Here is a 23,682-nt window from a genome sequence, read left to right on the forward strand (position 1 = left end):
GCATTTATGGATCCCATTGTAGGATCACCAAGAGCTTTTCTGCAGGGCTTTTGCAATGCTGAAGATCTGTGCCCTAGGAAACAAAAAGCCCAACCAGAAGATTGTCAGAGCTCCCAGGTCAATGGGATCTTCCAAGGTGTATTTGTGATATGCTAGGGTTCTCAGAAAAGTCCTATAGAATTTGATAGGAATGAAACTATAGGTTTCTAAAAAATCTATAGGATTTAATAGTAAATGCTAATATTTCTGTAATTTTTTTAACCATCCTATAGAATAGGATTATAATACACCATTAAATTATATTGGATGGTTTAAAAATGTTATTACATTCTCTGGAACTTTACCTTTAAGGGAAATATGGAAGTTGGGGATTAAGGAAGGGGATATTGAGAGTCATGGGAATGGAGACAGTCAAAATTGCCAGCTGGGAGGGGCATAGGTTGATAGGAGAGGAGCTTAATGCGGAGGAGTTGGGAAGGAAGGATTGCAGTGGAAATTTGGGGAAGCAGCTATGGCAATGTTGAGAATCAGAATGGGGAGAAAAGAGAGGATTCTAATCCAAATGGATCCGAGTCTCTCAAAAGGTTCAGGTGTGGTTTGGGGATGATTAAGAGTTGAGACATATTGTTCCTCCCCCACCCCCAGTTGGCTGGTTCCCACATTCCAAGTCATTTCTTTGTTATTCTTACAACAAGGCAACTGTCACTCACTAGGATGATATTAGTGATGTGATGGAGGGGCAGCTCAGAAGCCCCTTGTTAAAATTCTGCTACCAAAATGAAGGAAAACTGAGGATTATCTCTCCTACCACTGTCCTCTGCAATTAGTATATTTCCAGAAAATGCACTTGATCTGTTTGCCAAGTTGTGTTGCCTCTCTCCTGAGTTTTGGGCATTTTTGTTTAGTTGGAAAAACAAATAGGTCCCTCATCTTTTTGCTCTTTCCCTCTGTGACACATACACTGATTTCCTTAAGGGTTAAAATCTTGTGGGAGCTCCTTATAATAAAGATTGCTCACTGGATCAACCCTCAACTGAAAGATTTGGGCTCAAAATAGTCTAGCTAACACAACCATGATAAGTGTCTACTAATTCTTGCAGCTTAATAAACACAGACTACATATGGCCCAGTAATACAACATATCAGCAACACAGCAATTATTTAGCAGTGGGGAAGTTATTTCATGACATATCAGACTCTTCAATTATAAGGAATCCCACATGCTGACTCTTTTGCCCTTGATAAGCTGGTATAGGAATAGACTTCTGACTACACTGAGAAGTATGCCATGCAATTTGGTAAGGCCCCCTCTCTCACATCTTGTTTATATCATTTGCATTCCATTGCTGCCACATGTGTTGGGCCAAATTCATGCCTGATCTAATTCCACTGACTTCAAAGTTACACCAGTGTTCTGAAACATTCATATCCATAGTTTAGTATTAATGATGATTTATGGTTCACAGGCACCTTCCATCGAGGCTCTCAGAATACTTTAAAACATTAATGAACAAAGCCTCATAACACCACTGAGGTAGAGCTAGAGAAGTATTGCCCCTACAATATATATATATGAGAAAAGTGAGGAAAAGAGAAATTGAGTGAGTTGACCAAGGTCATGCAATAATTTATGTGGCAGAACTGGAAGTATAACCCAGATCTTCTGAATTCCATTCCTATGCTTTAACAACTAGACAACACACTCTTATTATACTGTAGTATTATAGGATAATAGGGGACAGTATAATACGCTCCAGTATTAGGTATTTGCCAGTAATGCAAAAACTACATTTATAGAGCAGTGTGTAATCATTAATTGATTTATGAATCCCAACTCAACTAGTGGGTGCCACAAATTCAGTGCCCTGACAGCTACATTTTGCTTTCCAAAATCTCATTTAATTGAAACATAGTCTCAATTGAAAGATGTCTATAAACTTGTCTAGTATGCTACTTCCTTATTGACTTCACATCTGAGGAGGCTCCACAATAACATAAAATATTCCTTCTAAATTGAAATGAATTTCATGCACATTTATCTGACTTATGCTATCAGACACCAGACTAGAAAAACTTGTGTTTTTCCCCCACAAGGAATTCTTTTCTCCAAAACGTGCTTGCTTTTGTTATTCCACTGTCATAATCATGACTGAGGGTGTGGGTATTCATATTTTTGGGAAGGTAGTGGGTGGTACAAGTATCTGTCTGGAGGCAGACATCAGCCCCTCTAATGTACTGTATAACTCACTTATCTTTAGCTCTGATCTGAGATGAGAAATTAGTCCTTTGTAAAGAGTCTAGGTTCCTGATGTGGCGCTTTTGCCTTTCTTTGTCCCATTATGTACAGGCAACTGTATATGCCCCCATTCAGTATACAACATGCAGTTTCATAGTGCACAGATGGAATCCACTGATTTCCATTTTACGACTCGCTATCATTCACCACATTCAGATACTCTTGCCAATCTTGCTATGCTAACTGCCATAATGTCCAGCAGGACTCTGGCTTGTGGGGCTTGGAGAACTGCTATGGTTTGTGCCATCATTCCCATCTGCAAGTATATGGTAATATTTTATATAGCTACCAAGTGCTTTTATTGAATTTACTGGTTTTCTGTCACTTGTCAAGGAGCGATAGTGCTCCTTGAGTCTAGACTCTCTCGCTTCCTGACTTCCTATATTTTCCCGTCTGATCACTTTCTTCACCCTTAACTTCACCTTTACTCTCTCTCACCCAGGGACAACTTGGTGCCACCTGGCAGAGGGCATGGGGTGCATAGGCTTGTACAGGGATCCCTTGGGTTAGATATATGCATAATAGTTCACCAAAGGGTGGTATGTCAAGTCTCTACCGAGAGCCAGTAGCCCACTTGTCATCGTAATCATTGCAAAATGTGTATGCAGGTAATATTTAAGAGTTGTGTCTCTATACTGATATAGGCTCTTAAGGTCTTGGAGTTGACAGGTCACCAGGAGGTGATGTACTTCAGAAAAATTCCTTTTATCTATCTCCCTGTCTGCCCGTTTGTGTATTGTATGTCTCACAATGTATGCCTATTTGCAAAGTTAGCCAAGGCTAAATAAGAGACTGTGAAGTCTACAAGAAAGGAAATCTACCGGATGAAACAAACAGTAGGAAGTGATCTGTTTATGAATAAAGACATACATCTGGTATATCTTGGGGTTCAAGAAAACACACAGGATCCTTCACTTAGGAGGCAACTGACACTTGCTTGTCTCATTAAAAGAGTGTCACAGCCAACCTGTAAAGCATAGCAAGAATTTTGGGTAAGCAATATTCTAATCTCTGCTAGAGTATCTGCTTAATTAAGTTCAGGCTCTTGAATGCATGTTATAATTTTTTTATATGTTACCATTTGTTTCCAATACTTCTACTTGCTACTACTTGAATCTCTGTTTTGTTAAATAAACAAATACATTTATAGTGAAACTAACTATAAGTGCTGTGTGTTAAGTGGAGCAGTGACCTGAGGCGGAACTGGTAAGCTGTGTTTCTTTGGAAGCAGTGAATCTGGAAACAGTGAATCTGTGAATACTGCAAGTGTTGTGTGGACCATGTGGATGCTTGGAGGGCCCGAGGGTTGGAGTGTGCCAAACTGCAGAGTAACAGTGGAGTCTGAGATTCCTATAGGAGAGTGCTTGTGTTGCCAGTGGCGGGTGGAGCTGAGGAACTGACTGATGGCAGGCACAGACAAGGCTTCCTCGTGCTAAGGGCAGGCAGCAGTGAGGTGCCTCTCAACCCTGGGAAGTGACACACTCTCCTTGTACCATATTTCCCTGCAATTACTCCTCCCTGCCAACGGGAGCTGCTTTGGGCTGTGGTTACAAGAGCAGCCAGGCGGCCCCTCGGCCTCCCCCCTGACTGCTCCGGCCCACACTCCTGCTGCTCGCTTGCAGCCTGCGTGGCACTCTGAGCTGTGGTGAGGGCGGGCTGAGGAGCAAGAGGATGCACTGGCCGCCTCAGTGCCGTGCCACCAGGGTAGGTGTGAGGCCAGTGGAGGGTGACAGGGTGGGGTTGAGGGCTGGGATGGGGCTCAGGGGGAACCGGGTCTAGTGACAATGGGCAGGGGTTGAAAGGATGGATAGGATGGGGTCAGAGGCTAAACTGGGTGGGATAGGACCTGACCATGGCTAGCTGAATGGAGAGGGGGGCTAATGTGGAGGAGGGGCAGGACGAGGGACTTTGCCGTAACTCTCCCACCTAACGCTAGCCACCACCAGGCTCCCTCACTCACCCAGAGAACCCCCAGGCTGCTCTAGGCTCTACCCCCACCACCAATACTGGCTTTTCCATCCACACTCTACCACATCTCTCTCACCTTGTAGTGGTGCCTAGCCCAGATTCACTCCAGTACTCCTGCCTGGACTGCTCCAGCTCTCCCACTCCCTACAAAGCCTCCTCCACAGGCCCATCCCATCCTGTAAAGACACCCCCTTAGATACAGTCCACTATCCCCCGCCACGCTCCATCCTTCCCAGCAAGCTCCCTGCAGGCTCCTCCAGTTACTCCTGGCTCCTCCCCAAACCCGGGGAATACTGGCTGTCACCACTCCTGGGGACCTCATGAGGGGAATTGGTGAAGCATCATCACTGACTGGAAATGTTCCCAGTTTTGTTCTTTCTGTAGCCTTTGGTTCTTGCTTTTGATATAGGATCCTCTTGTGAGTCTAGTGGCATCAGACTTATCTTGTACAGTGCCTGATGAGAATGTAAAGGTGGCAGGATCTTGTATATCAAAACAATTGGCTGTGCCTTGCTGACAACGTACAGTTTTCTAAAACTGCAATAAAAAGAGTTTTAAAACATCCAGGCAGCAACCAATCAAAAATATCGGTATAATAAGGTCCTGTTTGTTGAGGAAATGCTCAAATCTGAGAGTGCCAGAAGGCCTGTAGGTAGATGAACCCTGGGAACTTCCCATATCCGCAGGTAAATTACCAGTGTGAAGACCAGCTTCCTATCAATAGTCAGACGTTTGCAGGTAGAAATGACATTTAGCCTGCACAATCTGCCTTTGGATCAATGGCTACTACTATCTTATTTACCTTGTTCCCAAAACAACCAGAATTACCTCACAGGTGAAATGGTGGCCACCAATAATTTAGAGCTGACAGCAGATAGGTGTGTGTGTGTGTGTGTTTAGGATTCCAACAGATACAAGAATGGGCATTTAAATTCACATGTCTAATGTAGTGTGTAACGCATCTACTGTGCAAAGGTATTTTGTTTCCGCTCTACAGTATCTCCTAACTCTTTCTTCTTTTCCAGACCTTGAAACTTTTATATTCAAAGTCAATGTGCAGTGACAGTGAGTTGTCGGTTATGTTATAATCTTTAAATGTTGAGATGTGTCCCCTTTCTAGTTATGTTGGCCATTTGATTTAGATTCTTTCTACAGTGGAGTTTTTTTCTTCCAGATGAATAGATGCATTCTGCTTCCTTTCAAACTGTTTTATATCAATATGAATTACACATTCTTTCATTTCTTCTCTTTTTATTCAGTGCTGTGTCTTAATTGTAGAGCTTTGCATTTTCCATAGAAGAAATCAAAACTCCGGAGAAGGTGTTTTTCTTCTTTATAATGAGTTTATACAGCCCAGAGAACATTTACTGAAATATCTGGTACATTTCTTTGGGAACTCTTAACTATGCTCTTGACAAAGACCAAGTGCTTTCTTTGTTTGCACCATGTACCTTTCTTCAAACCTTCCGGTACTCACTTATCTAAACTCAGCATAGATGAAGCCAGCTTCCTTTCATAGTTCCTTTAATTTCCTAAGCTACTGGAGCTTATTCCTTATGCCAGCAATCGTGTTTAGAACCTATGTTTGTAAACTTTACATTACAACTATTCTGTTTGGAGACCACCCTCTTTAAAGGAGATGAGTAGCTTTGTGGATTAGAGCAGGGGTTCTCATACGTTTTCATAGCCTGAACCACATTAAATAGAGATCAATTCCCCTCCCATTCGCAACTGCACAGATTTACCCCTTCCCTTTAGTAATTCTAGAGCAGTCCAGAGGCAATTACAGCAATTCCTTACAAAATATTAGGGAAGTATTTAATTTATTTAGACTCTTTTGATGTGACTCAGCACCTGAAAATGTGAGATCCAGCACCATGGGGCCAGCCAGCTTTCTACAAACCACCAGCAAATGCTCAGTGGCTCACCAGTGGTGCATGGATGAGTTTGAGAACCTTTGTGCTAGAGGCTTATATATTTCTACGGACTATCTCAGATGGACAGGAGATATAATCGCGTCTCAATTTGGAGGAATGATACACTGGCACTGGAGAATTTTTCTTGGAGCTAATCCTCCTACTCTTCAGCCTAAAGGTCCATGTTATGTCTAACCACCGAATCAGTATGAAGAATGTGAAGATGGAGAAGAGAGGACTAAACCGTGGCAAAAATACCTTGTCCTATTGTAGAATGTACCATTTTGTAAAGATCAGACAATACTGGCCAATCTTCAGCTGTGCTGAAAACTCTCGAAAGTCAAGGTCCCAAATAACAAAAATCTCTTTAAACCATACCCTTGCAGTATTTTGGCTGTGCAAATGTATGGATATAAGAGAGACTGTCCACTCGTAGTATTTACATACATGGGTTTAGTTACATTTTTAGAAGCTAAAGAGATATTTATTCACTTCTATTTTTGTTTATACACACACACCAAAGCAGTTGATAGTTTGTGGGCACATTAAGCCTAATGACACAGCTAAATATCCATACAGGATGTCTTTGAAACAAGTAGTTTGTGTCTAAACACAACAACCTTGCAGCTCATCAAAGGATAGACTGTTTTTCCTACCAAAAAAACAGTTTTCATGTAAATCTTTTTCTAAAACAATTACATTTCCTTAATTTCTATTCTCTGCAAATTAGAGTATATACTAAGGCTACTTTACACTGCTCTGGCTGTAAAAAATCACCTTAAAATGGATGCAAATTATTCCGCTTTAAGACCACTGAACACAGCCTGAGTGGCGTAAAGGGGCTTTGATGTAAATGAAAATCTGGCATATGTTGCTTAGGGAGCCCTTGCGGCAAAAAAGCACAGTTAATATAGTCTTAATTGAAATCTGATTCAACAATTGTCATTGTCTCAGAATTGTCTATGGAATGGATCATCTCATCCGCTCTACTTTTTGCAGTGCAGGGTCAGAAAGAAGCCGAGGAGCTCAGTTCACCATTTCCCTGAACCTTGTGTAGTCAGTTACACCAGTGAAAAGTGGGTGGTAAACACTACTGTTCTGATTTGGGGCCATTTTACACCCATTTTTCACTGTGGTCTGCTGTAAATAACTACACAAGGTACAGACTGGCAGTGAATCTAGCCCATGGATGTAATGCTTCCATGGGGAATGAGATGCCATAGAAATAACAAAAGGGTCCAGTTCCTCCATCTGAATATCACTATTTACAGTGGATGCCATGAAATCGTAGGGCTTTCAGGACCTGACCCAAAGCCTATTGAAATCACTGAGAGCCTTTCCATTGACTCCAATGTGCCTTGCATCAAGCCCTCATTGCAGATGTCACAGAGATTCGTAACCCTACCAAAGCTCAGGAATATTAGGATACAGTTTTGTTGTTGTTGTTGTTTTTTTTAATTCAGGTTTATTTGCAACTGTGGGGTTTATTTTGGAGAAGTAAGGAGGCTGGTCTGTGTAGCAGACTGCACATTAATCTGAAGTCTTTGTGTTATGGAGTCAACATACATAGATTTCCAGCTGTTGTAATGCTCTAAAAGGCTGCAGATTTTTTTTCTTCTGGAGCTTTCACAATGTTGCTAATACTGCAAGTGCATTCCTTAAACACAGGCACTTTTATCCTGTACTCATTCTAGCCCATATGCAGTATTTATAATCATGTACCTATCACTGTAATTTCACCATTGGTGGAATAGCTGGTTCCTTCCCCCACCTGCAGGGCTGGAGTAGCCCCCACAGCATAGGGGCTGGAACTAAGGGTGTTGGGGGTGCTGACATACCCCGTAGCTTGAAGTGGTTTCCATTACATACAGCGTTTACAGTTTTGTTCAATGGCTTTCAGCACCCCCCGCTATAAAAATTGTGGGGCAGGGGGCCTGGAACAGTGTGGTCCTAAAAAAAAAAAAAAAAAAGACAGGTCTTGTTTAAATTGGTTTCTATAATGTAATAGCATCTATAGAAATTACTATGTACTTTTGGGGGAGGTCTAGGTTGGATATTAGGAAACACTACTTCACTAGGAGGGTGGTGAAGCACTGGAATGCGTTACCTAGGGTGGTGGTGGAATCTCCTTCCTTGGAGGTTTTTAAGGCCCGGCTTGACAAAGCCCTGGCTGGGATGATTTAGTTGGGGATTGGTCCTGCTTTGAACAGAGGGTTGGACTAGGTGACCTCCTGAGGTCCCTTCCAACCCTGATATTCTATGATTCTATGATTCTACTGTAAAAACCCATAGGGCTTGATTTTCCATTGTCTTGAGCCTTGTGTTGTCATCTACACCTGAGCAAAGTGAGTGTAAAGTCTGGCATTTATAAAAATGTTGACCATAGAATGAATAGAGACTATCCTTTTTATGGGTTTTCTTTTTAACCATCCTATAGAATTCTATAGCAGGAATATACTTTTCTGTTAAATTTTGTAGGGTTGTCATAGAAACTGATGGAAGGTTTGTCATTTTCTATTAAATTGTACAGACCTTCTCCATAGGGGGTCTGGCTTTGCACAGGTATTGGCACTGGAAATGGTCATATGGCTAACTTGAAAGTTCTCTGTGGGTCTTTCTAGTTGCACCATGCAACTTAGGTGACCTGTAGCACAATGCAAATAGCAAGTTAGAAATAAGAAATACTCAAAGCAATAGCCATCATAAATAGTTTGCAATATCCCAGAGACTGAATTATGTTTGCATAAAGTATTTGTTATTTAAAATAAATCAACAACCAAATCTGTAAAAATTGATTCCTATTCACAGATAATTCATGAACAGAAAAAGGGGCTAAATTAATCTAATATATTATTTGCTGCATATAGCTTTCTCAGATCTTTTTATGACCATAGAATAATAGCCAGGACATTTTTAAACGTAATTATATTGTTTCATATCATTCTATTTTTATCTCTTCCTTTTTTGTTAAATGGAGTCCCATACAAAGATATATTATAAATGATTTTAAACTCTCATTATTTCCCTTGGTAATGTACAATTAAGTTATGTGACAGAAAAGTCTGTTTAATTTGTGATGGAAAAGTCTGTTTAATTTGTGATGGAAAAGTCTGTTTAACTTTAGGCAAGCAGCCAATTTATGAGTTTTAAACTATGTTGTCAAGGCAACATTTTTTTATTATTCTCATGAGAATGTTCGTGCTGAAATCATACAAACTTGTCTAAAAACAATAATACTAAAATAAGTTTAATAGTATTTAACTTAGAAATACAAAGTTGGCTAACATACACTTGCATATTTTGTTTTCACAACATTTTAAAGTTATATAGCTTATGCTATGTGGCTAATATTAGATGAAACAATATAAAGGGGAAAAATAATTTAATTAATTTTAATGTGTTGCTACTGGTAGATAACTTAAAAACAGATGAGACTACATAGCTTTGAAGTACTAAATTCATTAATAGCATCTTCTATATGTCAGTAGTCCATTAAAACACAGTATACAAATAAGTATTCAGCATATGGCAAAGGTCTGTTGTATGAGTCCAATGCTACTCCCACTGAAATAGTGGCAAAATTACCATTGACTTTAAAGAGAACAGATTTGGCCATTTCAAGACAACTTTTGTACTGTATGTTTATGTGAAATGGGCCTGATTGTAGTGTGAAAACAATCCCAGTACTGTAATGCTATTAATTTCAATGGAGTTATTCCTGATTTACACCAAAGTAAGAGAAGAGACTCCACCCAAATATAACTAGTCTTGCTGACTTTAATTTTTGCCATTCTACATAGTGCCTGCTAATAATGTATATTAATTAAATACTTCCATAGTGCTATGGTTTCCTTCGTACAAGGGATGCTACAAATCATTCTGCAAATTTTAAAAGCTAAGAAGCTCATAAGAGGTTTTGAGTCATCCAGAACAGCGGGGATTGCTCAGATTTTAAATAGGAAACTATGATTATGGGCCAGATTTTTCCTGGTGAGCCATGTACACACACCAGAAAATCTATCAGTAGCAGTTTGAGCCTATAGTTGAAACCGGCAACCCTAATTCCGTTCCTCCATAAAGACACACAGAAACCATATGGCAAGTCACCTGTGAGTGACTACATGGAAAGTGACAGCCACAGAGAAAGTGGTGTGGTCTACATATAAATTCAAGGACATATACAAATATGACTAGACCAGCAATGATGTCTATGTGTGGTTTCGTCCAAAAACTTATTGCTAGTCTTAGTGGTAATAGAATGCCCCAGGAAAGGATGGTGCACAGGGCTATTCTCAGGAGAAATAAGGAAATCGCATACTAATGCTGCTTACAGAGTATGCATAATATGTAGTGCGTGCCCTTTTAAGAAATGGGGAAGGATATTTCACTTTCCTCATCTGAATGTGGCCTTCTGGGTGTTATTCAGCAAAAATTCAGAAATCTGTGATTTTGTTGTTCCAGGATCAACCTGTCCTCCGGAAGGCAAAATTTCCTCCCCTTCTTGTGCATTGTGATAACAATGGAAATGTTGAGCTCTGCACAGCATGTATCAGCGAGAGTCTCTTCAAGGCTCTGTATGGGCTCAATCTCGCACCCATTTGAAGTCCATGGAAGTGTTGCCTGTGAGTTCCCAGGAACAGGATCATACCTTATATGAACAGCTGACAGGGGACAGTGGGGGAACCACTAAGGCGTTCCTTGGTTATACAGGTCAGTTTGGGGCCTTTTGGCATTAGATATTATGTTATATCTGATTTTATGCTGAACTTCCATAGGTTTATTTGTGCAAAAATCTGTGTATGTGTTTCAGCTGTATGTTGCCCTCTGACATTAAAATGATACAGAGCCGGGTCTCTGCAAAACTTGCATGAACTACATATGCATACCTCATGTGTATTAGTTATGAACACAAAGGAGTGATTATTTTTCAACAAATGATTTGCAAATGTTTTCTTGTTGGCAAATTGTTCACAAAGAGTCTGTGATATAAACAAACTAGGGAAATACATCCTAGATGGAGCTACTATAAGGTGGGTGCATAACTGGTTGGAAAATTGTTCCCAGAGAGTAATCATCATTGGTTCACAGTCATGCTGGAAAGGCATAATGAGTGGGGTTCCGCAGGGATCGGTTCTGGGTCCGGTTCTGTTCAATATCTTCCTCAATGATTTAGATAATGGCATAGAGAGTACATGTATAAAGTTTGTGGACGATACCAAGCTGGGAGGGATTGCAAGTGCTTTGGAGGATAGGATTAAAATTCAAAATGATCTGGACAAACTGCAGAAATGGTCTGAAGTAAATAGGATGAAATTCAATAAGGACAAATGCAAAGTACTGCACTTAGGAAGGAACAATCAGTTGCACACATACAAAATAGGAACTGATTGCCTAGGAAGGAGTACTGCAGAAAGAGATCTGGGGGTCATAGTGGATCACAAGCTAAATCTGGGTCAACAGTATAGCACTGTTGCAAAAAAAGCAAACATCATTCTGGGATCTATTAGCAGGAGTATTGTAAACAAAATGCGAAAAGTAATTCTTCCGCTCTACTCCACGCTGATTAGGCCTGAACTGGAGTAATGTGTCCAGTTCTGGATGCCACATTTCAGGAAAGATGTGGACAAACTGGAGAAAGTCCAGAGAAAAGCAACAAAAATGATTAAAGGTCTAGACAACATGGCCTATAAGGGGACATTGAAAAAATTGGGTTTGTTAGTTTAGAAGAGAAGACTGAGAGGGGACATGATAAAAGTTTTCAAGTACATAAAAGATTGTTACAAGGAGGAGGGAGAAGAATTGTTCTTCTTAACCTCTGAGGATAGGACAAGAAGCAATGGGCTTAAATTGCAGCAAGGGTAGTTTAGGTTGGACATTAGGAAAATCTTCCTGTCAGAGTGGTTAAGCACTGGACTAAATTGCCTACGGAGGTTGTGGAATCTTCATCATTGGGGATTTTTAAGAGCAGGTTGGACAAACACCTGTCAGGGATGGTCTAGATAATACTTAGTCCTAGAGGGCAGGGGACTGGACTAGATGACCTCTCAAGGTCCCTTCCAATTCTATGTTTCTATGATTGTTACATTTATTCACTGTTCAAAATCATTAGTGAATTTCTTCAACAAATAATTCTAGATCTGTAGAGTGTTCATAAACATTTGACTGTGACTATTCAAAAATGGCATTGTATTGATTAGTTAATCATGTGGTATTGATTCAGTTCCTTTATCGGGTGAATTAAGCTGCCAATTCAGTAAGGCACTGAGGGTAAGCCTCAAAGCCCTTAAGCATGTGTTTAACTTCTTCCCTATACAGCAAAACACTTCATCACATTCTTAACATTAAGCACATGTTGAAGTGCTTTGCTGAATCAGGGCCTAAATCTCTAACTGACCTAGAGTGAATTGTGAATCTGACTGTTGATTGTACAATTCAAAATGTGTCTTCAATGAATATTTGAGTGTAAACTGAACTTTTCATGGTTATTCCTGCTAGTAAATAATTCTCAAGTGCTCAAATGTTTCTAAAAAGTGAACACACAAAACTTGCAAAGAGGGTCAAATAGAAATTTACTTTTGAATTCACATGAATATTCATAAATAATTTTCTCCATTAGTCACTCAGCTGCAGTCAGTAATATATGATTTTCTGTAAATAGATTACATCTCTCTCTCCCATTTTCTAGCTTCCATAAATAACAAATGCACTTTAAAAAATTTGTCTTCTCTCTCTGTTTGAACCTTCTTACCAAGAGACAGGGAGACAGTAATATAAAATGGAGACACATTGTACCAAATCCCATTAACACTGAAACCCTGCTTTCTGCACAGATACTTGATATACAGTATTAAATTTGGATACATCTGAATGCCTTCTTATGCCAATAAAGAGACTTTCACTGACAAAATTGAGATAGACTCACAGAAAGTAGAGACTGAAAAGACCTGTTAAATCATGGTGTATCTTGCTGCTAGTGTAGTATGTTCCTTAATGTTGATACAATGGGCCAGATTTGCAGGTGGTGTGAATCAGCAAAGCTATGCTAATTCATAGCAGCTGAGGATCTGTGATTATATTTGATCATGTAACTTATGGTAAAGTAATATTTGCTATATTCATGAATTTGAAAAAAATATTTCAAATATACAGTGATTATTTTTCTCAACAAATAAGTGTCACCTCTTCTCAGGAGAGGCTGGATAGGAGCATAAAAATAATTGAATGTGAATATGTGTCCAGCTTGTGCTCCAGTGAATGTATATGGTATTTTCCAGGGAGAAGAGGAGAGAGGGAGCTTCCTTGAAGCTTTACTTAAAGCACCTTCACACGTTATAACTGGCAATTTCTCACAAAATCCAGGGACTGTATGTCTCATACCTATACTGTAGACGCCACTGATCTCATCTGAGTTTTCTTTCCCAATCAAGCATGGTAAGTCCTAGTTTCACTGAGCACTTTGTGTGTGTGTGTGTCATGTTTTGTCCATTATGAAAACAAATGGGTCTATTTAAGTAGGAATTGCATGTATTCTGGAAGCCACTTCACATGCAAAATTCCCACTGAGTTCAATGGGAGTTGCACGGGCGAGGGGCTGCAAGACCAGGCTCTTAATGAGAACTTGAGATAACCATTACAGTTACAAAAAATACACAGCTACACAGTATTCTTCAATGCTGATTCTGTGTGACTAGTAGATGACCTTTGAAAGACTAGACCTTACTCTTTTGACCTAAATTTGATTTGACTTGGAAAGTTTGGCCAGTGGTAATTAGTAATTATTTCCATTTGATATACATATTATATCCTGTGAGCAGCAGCCACATCCATCTCTCTCATCATGTGAAGAATCAGGACAAATATACCATTAGTAAAGGCCGAATATATATTGCCATATAGCAACACAGTATTCTGAATGAATGACCTGAACAAGAGGTTTGCACAGAGACATTAAAGACATAAATTCCCAAGTGGCCCCCTCAAGGATTGAACTCACAACCCTGGGTTTAGCAGGCCAATGCTCAAACCACTGAGCTATCCCAGTGGTTTGAGCATTGGCCTGCTAAACCCAGGATTAAAGACATAAGAATCTTAATACAGCAACACATCCAGAAAGTTAGGATACAAATGATAAATATGATATGATCATATACCATACATAACACATACATGATGCAGAGGTGGCTATGGAAAATACTCACTTTTTCACTTGATTCTGCTTCCTTTTGGCTTGTGCACCCCATTGGTGCATAGCAGGGAAATAGGTACTTGTGTGTAGTGGAAAAAATTACACTGACTAATAAACACGAGCATTTTACTTAGAAAAACTGTCACAAACTATTGCTGAATGAAATTGACAAACAACCAATACAAATAGTGCATCAAACATGTTATGAACCTGGGATGAAGTCCTGGCCCATTGAAGTCAATAGGAGTTTTGCCATTCACTTCAAGGGGCCCAGGATTTCACCCCTCGTTTCAATATTTGTGATTCTTAAACTGGTTAGTGTAAAATTGGAATGTGATGCATTAAACAAAGCATCCTATTCCCTCATGCAATCGTGTTTTAACTAATACAGTATATCACAAGTATAATACAACATTTGACAGAGGTTTAGGAGGAAATTGACAAATGTTTTCCAATGTATAGGAAAATGTCAATGATCAAAAATTCTATTATTAATTAATTGACTTAGTGTAATACATTTTATACAGGCTATAAGGTAAGCTTGTACTGGCATTTTATAAGTCGCATATTATTTTTAAACATAAATATCTATTACCCTACAGTAGAAAAAAGGTTTTTGGATTTTGTTGAAGATTATTTTTATGTAAGAAAAGCCATATAATGTATGACATCAAACCTATTGTTGAATATGAATAACCTTGTGTACTTTAATGTTAAATATTAAGCATCAAATCAAGTAATTGTATTAAATTCTGTTACTAGTATGTTGCTGGGGAAAATATTGCCAAATTTAGGCCAAAGTTGCTGGTTAGTCACATGATTTTTTTTTTAATTATCCAATTCAGATGTATTATACATTTGTGTCATTTTCATTACCTATAGTCTACCACCTATCAAGTTTCAGGTAATGGACCTGTCTTCTTGCATTTATTGGCTTAACAAAGATGAAAACAATGAAGTATGTAAAATAATCTAATTTGAAATATGAGTTAAATGCTAGTGAAAACTTAAGGGATTTTATGTATTTATAAATGATACCACTACCAAGTGGTTGTTATATATGATTTTATATATACATATTGTACATATGAATAGGTGTGTGTGTGTGTATATATATATATATATATATATTATGATAGGTAAATACTGACAGCATGAATAATATTTGACCTTTTAAAATCAATTTTAAATACTCTACTGGTAACTGACATATGTATATTGTGCTTACTACAAATCATTTGATCAGAAAATTTGCATTTTTTTGTTCAAAAGCTCCAAAACACAAGCAGTTAATTTATTTACCATAAGCTATTATCTTCTATAGTATGTTATGATGACACAACATTTAATTTTGTATAAAATATTTTCTGAAGGGTCAAGCTCAAGCAGAATCACTAAAACTAATATACACCAATTGAAAACCTAAACAATGAATGAATTTCTCCTCATTCCCCTTGTTTTATGTGTGGCATTTTATAATAGCTTTTTCTTTTGGGAAAACTATAATTGCCTGTTAAGTTTTGACTCAAGAATGTTAATGCTTATCTGCTAGTTAAATTACATTCTTCATTAGATTAACATATGTCAGCTGCCTACTGGAATCCTAACATTCTGCCCACCTGTGATGTCATAGTAAGGAGGGGCTTTTCCTCTGCAGACTCCTCCCTCGGTATCTCCTTCATCACCATGGCAACAGCCTTATCTGCCGCCCTAGAGCCTTTCCCCTACAACAGTGAAATCAACAATGGCTTGTGTCAGGAGGAATCTTTGTTACTGGTTACAAAAAATACACCCCAGAACAATCCAGTAATTAAATGACGGTGTTACGCTGGAAGTAAAAGTATGTTGTTGTTGAAAATAAAATACACACATACTGTTAAAAACAAAATACCAAAACCAAACAAGTAAACAACCCCCCCCCCAAAACTTAATTGATAACAGAGTTGGGGCCCCGTCCTGCAGCTTTTACTCATATGAATCACTCCATTGACGTCAATAGGACTACAAACTGCCTTGCTTTTGTGAGGCCTCGCGGGAGTACATCAGCAGGAGTGAAGGAAGTTGAGAATCTCACAGAACTTGGCCCTCATATGAGTAATATCTGGAGGATCAGGCCCTTAATTTCTTCACCACTAGTTAATTGTAGTTATTTGCAACTTTACAGCGGAAATATACATGCTTTCTACTCAAATCAGATTATAGACAAAAAGAAATCAGACTGTTATGAAGATTTACAGCTTACGTAAAATGAAAGTTAAATTCTCCTTTAAATACTCTAAATTTAAGGGCAAAATTCTCCTCTTGGATCTACATTGTAGATCGTGAGTCTCTGATACTCTGCTCTCCCTGTATGTATAGAACTTCTGTAAGTATCAGTGAATGTCTGAGGGTGTAGGGAGAGAAGAGTAGTGGAGCTTGATTAGACTTTTCTTACACTCACAAAACTCCATTGAAGTCCATGGGAGTTTGGGGTGTACAAAGACTGAAGGATCTGGCTCCATGACTTCAGAATTTTGCCCTAAGCTTACATACATTTCATTAACTAAGAGTCTATTGAATGTATTTCTTAACTACAGTACAGTATAATAAGAATGATTTTAAAATAGCATTGTATACTGTGTCCTAAGAAGGATACTATTTATTGATACCAAACAATGCGATGTAATTTTTATATCACAAATACCGTATAATCGTTCACAGCTCAAAAACATGTGCATAATATTGCAATTTTAAAACAATGTTTATGAAAAAACAAGGTCAAATTTAACTTATTTGTGCAACGCATTGCAGTTAACCTAGAGAGAGTTCTTTGCATGCTGCAAGAAGTTCTCATACCATAAGTGTCATAAAACATAGGCATGCTCAATTTGTAATTCCTTTGATATCCAAAGAACTGCAAAAGGCATTGTAAAGTTTACTTCAGATTAGGATATTCTCTCTTATTTGGTGAGAAGAGAGTTCTAAGTGCAAAGCATATCAAAGGTTCTTGTCCAAACATTTATTTATTCATGATTCATTTGATATGTTACAAATCCATGAAAATATTTTCCTTAATATGTGGAGCTACTATTTAGCTAGCATTAGTAACATGCTGTTTGACTTTCAGAAACCTAATCCTTTTGTGTTGAATGCTATAGAGAAGTAGTTTATTAGCTAAAAAAGGATGCATCAGAAAGCATGCAGTGCTTTTTATTTCTTGCACAGTAGAAACCCACCAAAGCAAAGGTCAGGTCACTTTTTTGAAGACAGAGCCACTTTTTCTTCAAGGTTTCACCTACTGCCTGAAAAGAGTCATGATACTCACATTAGTGCCTGCTATCAACTTTTTTAAAAAATAGCCCTGTGAATGGCTGATATCATACACCACATATCTCATCACTTTAAAAGTGTGGCTATAGTCAGAAAAGAAACTCAGTAAAAATGACATCTTAGGATACTGTATTGCTTTTCCTTCAGTGACTTTCATCTCACATTTGCTATGTTTGGAAGTCAAAACACAATTGAACTGCAACCCCACAAGAGTGTGGGTGAACCATGTTGATTTATTTCTGACTGGTACACTCATGACATACAATAAGATTCTGGAATCAGAACTTAGCTTTGCAACATATTTGATGATTGGAGAGGCAGAGCAGAATACAGTAGCTGTAGTTCCCAGTGATTTCAATGGAGGGAGATGCAGGTGCTCAATACCTCTGAAAATCTGGCCACATATTTATGTGCTTAAATATGGATTTCAGTGCCTAATGTTAGGTGTCCAAGTTTAAATGTTTTGGCCACTTCAGGGTACTCTTGTATATACTTGAAATTTTGCCTATCTGTAAATTTTTGGCATCAGTACCTCTGACAGCTTGCATGAGCGAGTTTGATTATGTCTTGTGGGACACAATCAATTATTTCCCCCTTTCAAACCTTGAATCATAGAATATCAGGGTTGAAAGGGACCTCAGGAGGTCATCTAGTCCAACCCCCTGCTCAAAGCAGGACTAATCCCCAGACGGATTTTTTTTACCCCAGTTCCCTAAATGGCCCCCTCAAGGACTGAACTTACAACCCTGGGTTTAGCAGGCCGATGCTCAAACCACTGAGCAATCCCTCCCCCCAGCTATCCCTTCCTGTAGAAAGGAGGGGGAAAACAAATCTAGTCTTTGTATCTAGGGCACAGAAATGGTTAATACACTACCGTTAGTTAGCTACAATTGAAATGATAATCTGTTGGGTTCTAATTACAATATTTTAAACACAGAGATTACTATATACATAATCATGCAAGAATTGCTTTAAAATGTGTATTTATTTATTTGGCTGCCTCCATTGTTAAGTTGTTCTCCATTGTTAAGTGTTATTTCTTAGCAATATTGGATTGCTGTACATATTGTCTGTTACAGTAGCTTGGTGTTGAGCACTATAGTTCTTCTGGAACAGCTAATTTTACACTTGCAAGCTCCTCATAATGAACAGTTCATCATAACTCAGAGACCTGGGGTAAATTATTTTCTCATATATGCATCATTTTGATCACTGAGTGAATGAGTTTCACAAATACCTCTTTTGTCAGCAATGTGCAGATTTAAAGAATTATGATGCACAGCATGCAAACCTGCATATAAAGCAAGGATACTGTCTTGAGTGAATTGGTGCAGGGAAAAGGTATGATTTGCTTTCATACAATATACTGTAGCAGTAAAACTGAGGAGTATATCAGTGTTTTGTTGTCTGGTACAATTAAGATTAAACCACTCCTTTTTAGGAAATATCTCCAAAACAAGATAAACAATACAATAGAATATTTCCACAGCACTTTGAATATTGTAATAGGGTCAGCTAAAAACTTGCTAACGATTTCTGCAGGTTCTCCCAGGTTCTCCCAGGATGAGAGAATGGATGGTAATAGACATTTCCATAGGAGTGTGCAGATTTTGCAAACCCACTCTGTAGGGAAATACACTGGTTTAGCAGCTGGTGTTTCTGAATAGCGCCAAATTAAATTCAGTACAAGTCACACTACTTACAAAGAATGTGGTACGTGTTAATGAGGATTTAATTAAGCTACTGTAAAAGAATATTAATTTAAGGTTCAGGACAGCATGAGCATTTTTTAGTGAGTGAAAACATATAATTTAGCAACTGAGAAACTCAGAGGGCAGAGGACAAGGGTTGGGGGGTGATTCAGCGATAATGAGGCAGGGAGAAGGAGAAGAAGGTGAAATTCGAGGGAGGAAAGAGGAGCCAGAGAGAGGGTGGTCTGGTCTATACTACCCGCCTGAATCGGCGGGTAGAAATCGACCTCTCGGGGATCGATTTATCGCGTCCCATCGGGACGCGACAATCGATCCCCGAATCGGCGCTCTAACTCCACCAGCAGAGGTGGTAGTAAGCGCCGCCGACAAAAAGCGGCAGAAGTCGATTTTGCCGCCGTCCTCACAACGGGGTAAGTCGGCTGCAATATGTCGAATTCAGCTACGCTATTCACGTAGCTGAATTTGCGTATCTTAAATCGACTCCCCGCTGTAGTGTAGATGTACCCGGTGAGAAGAGGGGAAAAAATTAGGGTGGAATTGATAGGTTTGTTGGTGGAGGGAGGGAAATCGATGAATTTGATAGATGGGGGATGCTAATAAAGTCATGCATCTGCATCAATTATGCATGTTAGGATATTTGCTCATTTGTATACTACCTCCAGATTTTCAGACATACAGCCTTGACAGGTATGTAAGCCAAAAGAAAGACTCAAACAGATACAGTTTTATTCGTCCAATGTCTTTCCTTGGTGGAGTAATAATATAAAGCACAATGATGCCATTACACACAGAAAGTGTTACACAGAAATACAAAGGTATGTTTTAATGCAGAAAGGGCTGTTAGATTTCCTCCAAGATATTTCAAATTGTTTCCCAAGGCTTCTTTCAATTAGTAAGCTGGGGAGTCTGCTAATTTACAATTATAGATCCTGTTCCTAGCTATTCCTCCGCCCCATGGCTCCACAGTCTGCTGACAAACCACTTATTTCAGAAAGCCTTTACAGCATGTAATTAAGTTCATCACCAAAAGGGTGGACATAATTACCTACATATTTCACATGGAAAATATTTTCCTATTGCAGGTCTGTCTCAAAGTTCTAAGCAGGCACAATAATTGATATAGAAAATATTTGTTTCCAGTTACATTGTGAAAGTTCACCAAATAGCCACCTAAGAAACTGACTCAGCATTAACCCCCATGCTTCCATTTTTATAACCTTCAGAAATGCATTTGAGTACATTTCAGGCTGAATTTCTTTTAAATGTTAATGAACTCATTTAAAGCTGCTAAATAATGAATTGTGTCCTTTTAGTTGCTAAGAGAAAGGCAACAATTTGATTCTGATAGTCTATTAGATTGACACTGATTCTAGATTGGGTTAGGGAATGGGAAAAGAATGACTATTATCAGCTATAGGAACCCAGTAGCCAACAGATCAATGCTTCTATATCTTTTTAAATAAAACCTTTACCAGGTCCATAGTCTGTGATCTCTATGTACAGAACCTGTGTCCTTTCATGCTATTAAATACAATGAATCTCTTGCAGTGGGAAATCATATACTTTGGGCTTATTTTGAAATACAGTTTCGACTCCACCTCATCTGAATTCTGCAACGTGAGCCATATCTCTTCCCAACCATAATAAGCTCCCTGTCATTGTAACCAACATAACCAAGTACTCCTGCATGGCACAGAACCCAGCTAAGCTATGGCTCTTTGCATGACAGCATGCTGGTGCTATGTAGGGGTGAGCTGGGTTGTCAGAGTTCTACTACGAGAGGGATATTCCCATCATGGTCCTCTGTGGAGGGTGCACACTAGGGGGGCAGAGTCTATTCTAGCCATTAGGCCTTGAGAGGAGGATTCCTGAAACCCTGTCTCCTCCCTCACTGCGTTTCCCCAATGCCCAGCCAAGAGAATGTAAAAGTAACTGTGCCCTCCCAGCTGCAAAGAGGGATGGATCAAATTCTGTCCTCAGATATGCATGTACAACCCCAATTGACTTAATTAAGATCAGATGATATGTCAGCGGCAGTCATGCATACTTAGAATTTGGCACTGTATAAGCAGGTCAAGATAGAGAAGGGATGCACTGTCTATAGAAGAACATTACATAGAAATGCAAAAGAAGCAAAAGCCCTGGCATGATGTGCTAAAGCACATTGGGACCAGGGCAGGAATACAACTGGCCTCAGAAACTGGGAGCAATAGAGAATCTGATGCATAATCTACAAATACATTCTTCAAAAAACTACTTATAGATGTAAAAATTAATGAGGAAGAGCAAATACAACCTATCTTTCCAAAAAATGTACGTGAGATGTGTAATTACTTACGATCAGGCATGCCGAACCTTATTCTAAAAAAGCACAGCAGATACACATTTTCAGTTAATGGGAGAAAGATTTATCAAGGGCCAAATTCTGCCCTCACCTATATCTGTACTGCCTCATTGAAACTGGTGGGGGTACATGGGTGTTACTGAGGGCAGAACCTGGCCCCGAGAGCACCGTTTAGCAAAGCAGAGAGGTTACTCATATAATATGTGATGTCTATTAGAAAAGTCTGTTCTCAGCTGAGAACAATGTCAATCATGAAGCACAAACTAGATATACCTGATCCAAAGCTCTTGAATATTGTAGAACTTTCTGTATAGATACCAGTATGAAGTTCCAAAAATTTTGGTGACTTTGCATCTGGTGTTCTGGTTTGGGTTCATCTGTGGCACACACTTCTACCCATCCCATAGATCATATTTTACCTTTATATATTTTAATTAGAGCTGTATGAAACTCAGTGCTTTTGGGTTCCCAGGACTCTGGGCAAATGCTTTTCCTACTTTAAGTCCACATGGCTCCATGCCTACTAAGTTTTGCATTTGAACCAACTCCAAAACTCAAGAGTGGCTTTGCATGGTCAATACCTGAAACCACAACTCAGCCTGGGTCTCCTGAAAAAATGTGGCAAAGATTTGCCCAAAGGTTGGTGAGCATCTGCAAACCTTGCCCAAGTTTCAAGTTTGAAACAAACGCAAACAACTAGGCAAGTTTCACCTAGTTTGGGTTTTTTAAGGCTGGTTCTGCACAGATCCTCCTTTCATCTCATCTGCCACTATAATATGGTTACTTCAGTAAAGGTCAAAAACTCTCCTGAGCTCTTGCAAATTTTTGATAGGAAAAGTCAGGCTCAGGAAACTTTTAGTGACATCTTTCCTATGCATGAGCAGAAAGTCCAGCCAGACTTACTCCAGCTTAAAATAGGTCTTTCATTAGGTATTCAACTCATGCTCTTTGCTTTGAAAGGTGACTGACTGTGATGCATATTTCATTTTTCAGACTAAAATGTCTCAACATTGTTCAGGTCTGTAGAATACTACACCATTTTCTGAAAAGAAAATCAGTTTTAAATGGCAACACAGAACTGAGAGGGTTTTATTCCTTTTTTTTAAAGGCAAATTTTATGGAAAATATATTTAATTGATGGAAAGCTTAACATAATTGTAGCTTTAAGTTATAGCAACTCAGGTCGTTTGTGCTAAGAAAGAGAATAGACCAAGCTACCGTACATGTTGCACGCTGGCTGCTTGGCTGCTCTCCAGATCTCCAAGCAGCTGATGTATTAGACTTACAGTACCAATTAAATAGCCTATTCAAAATGGATTTATGTGCCACAAATCATTGTATTTTGCAGAATTTAAAAATAAGAGATGAGCCATGCATGGTTCTATTGTTTAAATTATGCAGTGCTAACATTTTCCCTCCTCAAAATGAGTGCACAACTGGACAGTGATGCCAACAGAATTCCCGTGGCTATGGAACATTAGAAACATCTTGAGTTCTCTTATAAAGTCTAAATGTACTTTCTCCCCTGCAGCCCTTCTCAGTCCTTTCTGTTCCGTTTTGCCCCCTTCCCCTTTTCTATCCATTATCTACCTGTTCCTCAGTTACTTTCTTCTTGTACTGTTTTCTGGTCCAGCATCTCTTAAAAAAAATAAGAATATCCCTGCTGGCAGGCAGAGCTTTGAGCCAATTCAAGATAGCTGCTTCAAAGCAAGTATCATCCTGTGGATTCTCTTTCTCCGGGAGACTTGAGCTAGGATTTTTAGAAAAGCCTAAGGGATTTAGATACCTAAATCCAATTTCAGTGGCACCTGGGCCTCTCCTTTGAAACTTCCAGACTTTGTTTGGTCTGTTTCTCCATGATACTTATATGGCCCCATTATTGGGGCCGTGCCCGAAGTAACAGAGGAAGAAGTCTTTGACAGTGCCATGAATTGAACACACATCTCCCAAGT

The 23,682-nt window shown here is 39.1% G+C and overlaps 1 protein-coding gene across 1 annotated transcript in view; it reads right to left on the reverse strand.

Annotated features, from left to right (window-relative positions):
• The window catches only part of PEX5L (peroxisomal biogenesis factor 5 like), a 164,068-nt gene that overhangs the window by 53,182 nt on the left and 87,204 nt on the right, over positions 1–23,682 (reverse strand). Inside the window, exon 2 of the mRNA XM_054040095.1 lies at positions 15,985–16,089. Coding sequence (XP_053896070.1) covers positions 15,985–16,089 — 105 coding nt within the window. The remainder of the gene's footprint in view (positions 1–15,984; positions 16,090–23,682) is intronic.

The sequence above is a fragment of the Malaclemys terrapin genome, chromosome 9 (genome assembly GCF_027887155.1).
Source record: "Malaclemys terrapin pileata isolate rMalTer1 chromosome 9, rMalTer1.hap1, whole genome shotgun sequence".
In the NCBI taxonomy this organism is placed as follows: Eukaryota; Metazoa; Chordata; order Testudines; family Emydidae; genus Malaclemys; species Malaclemys terrapin.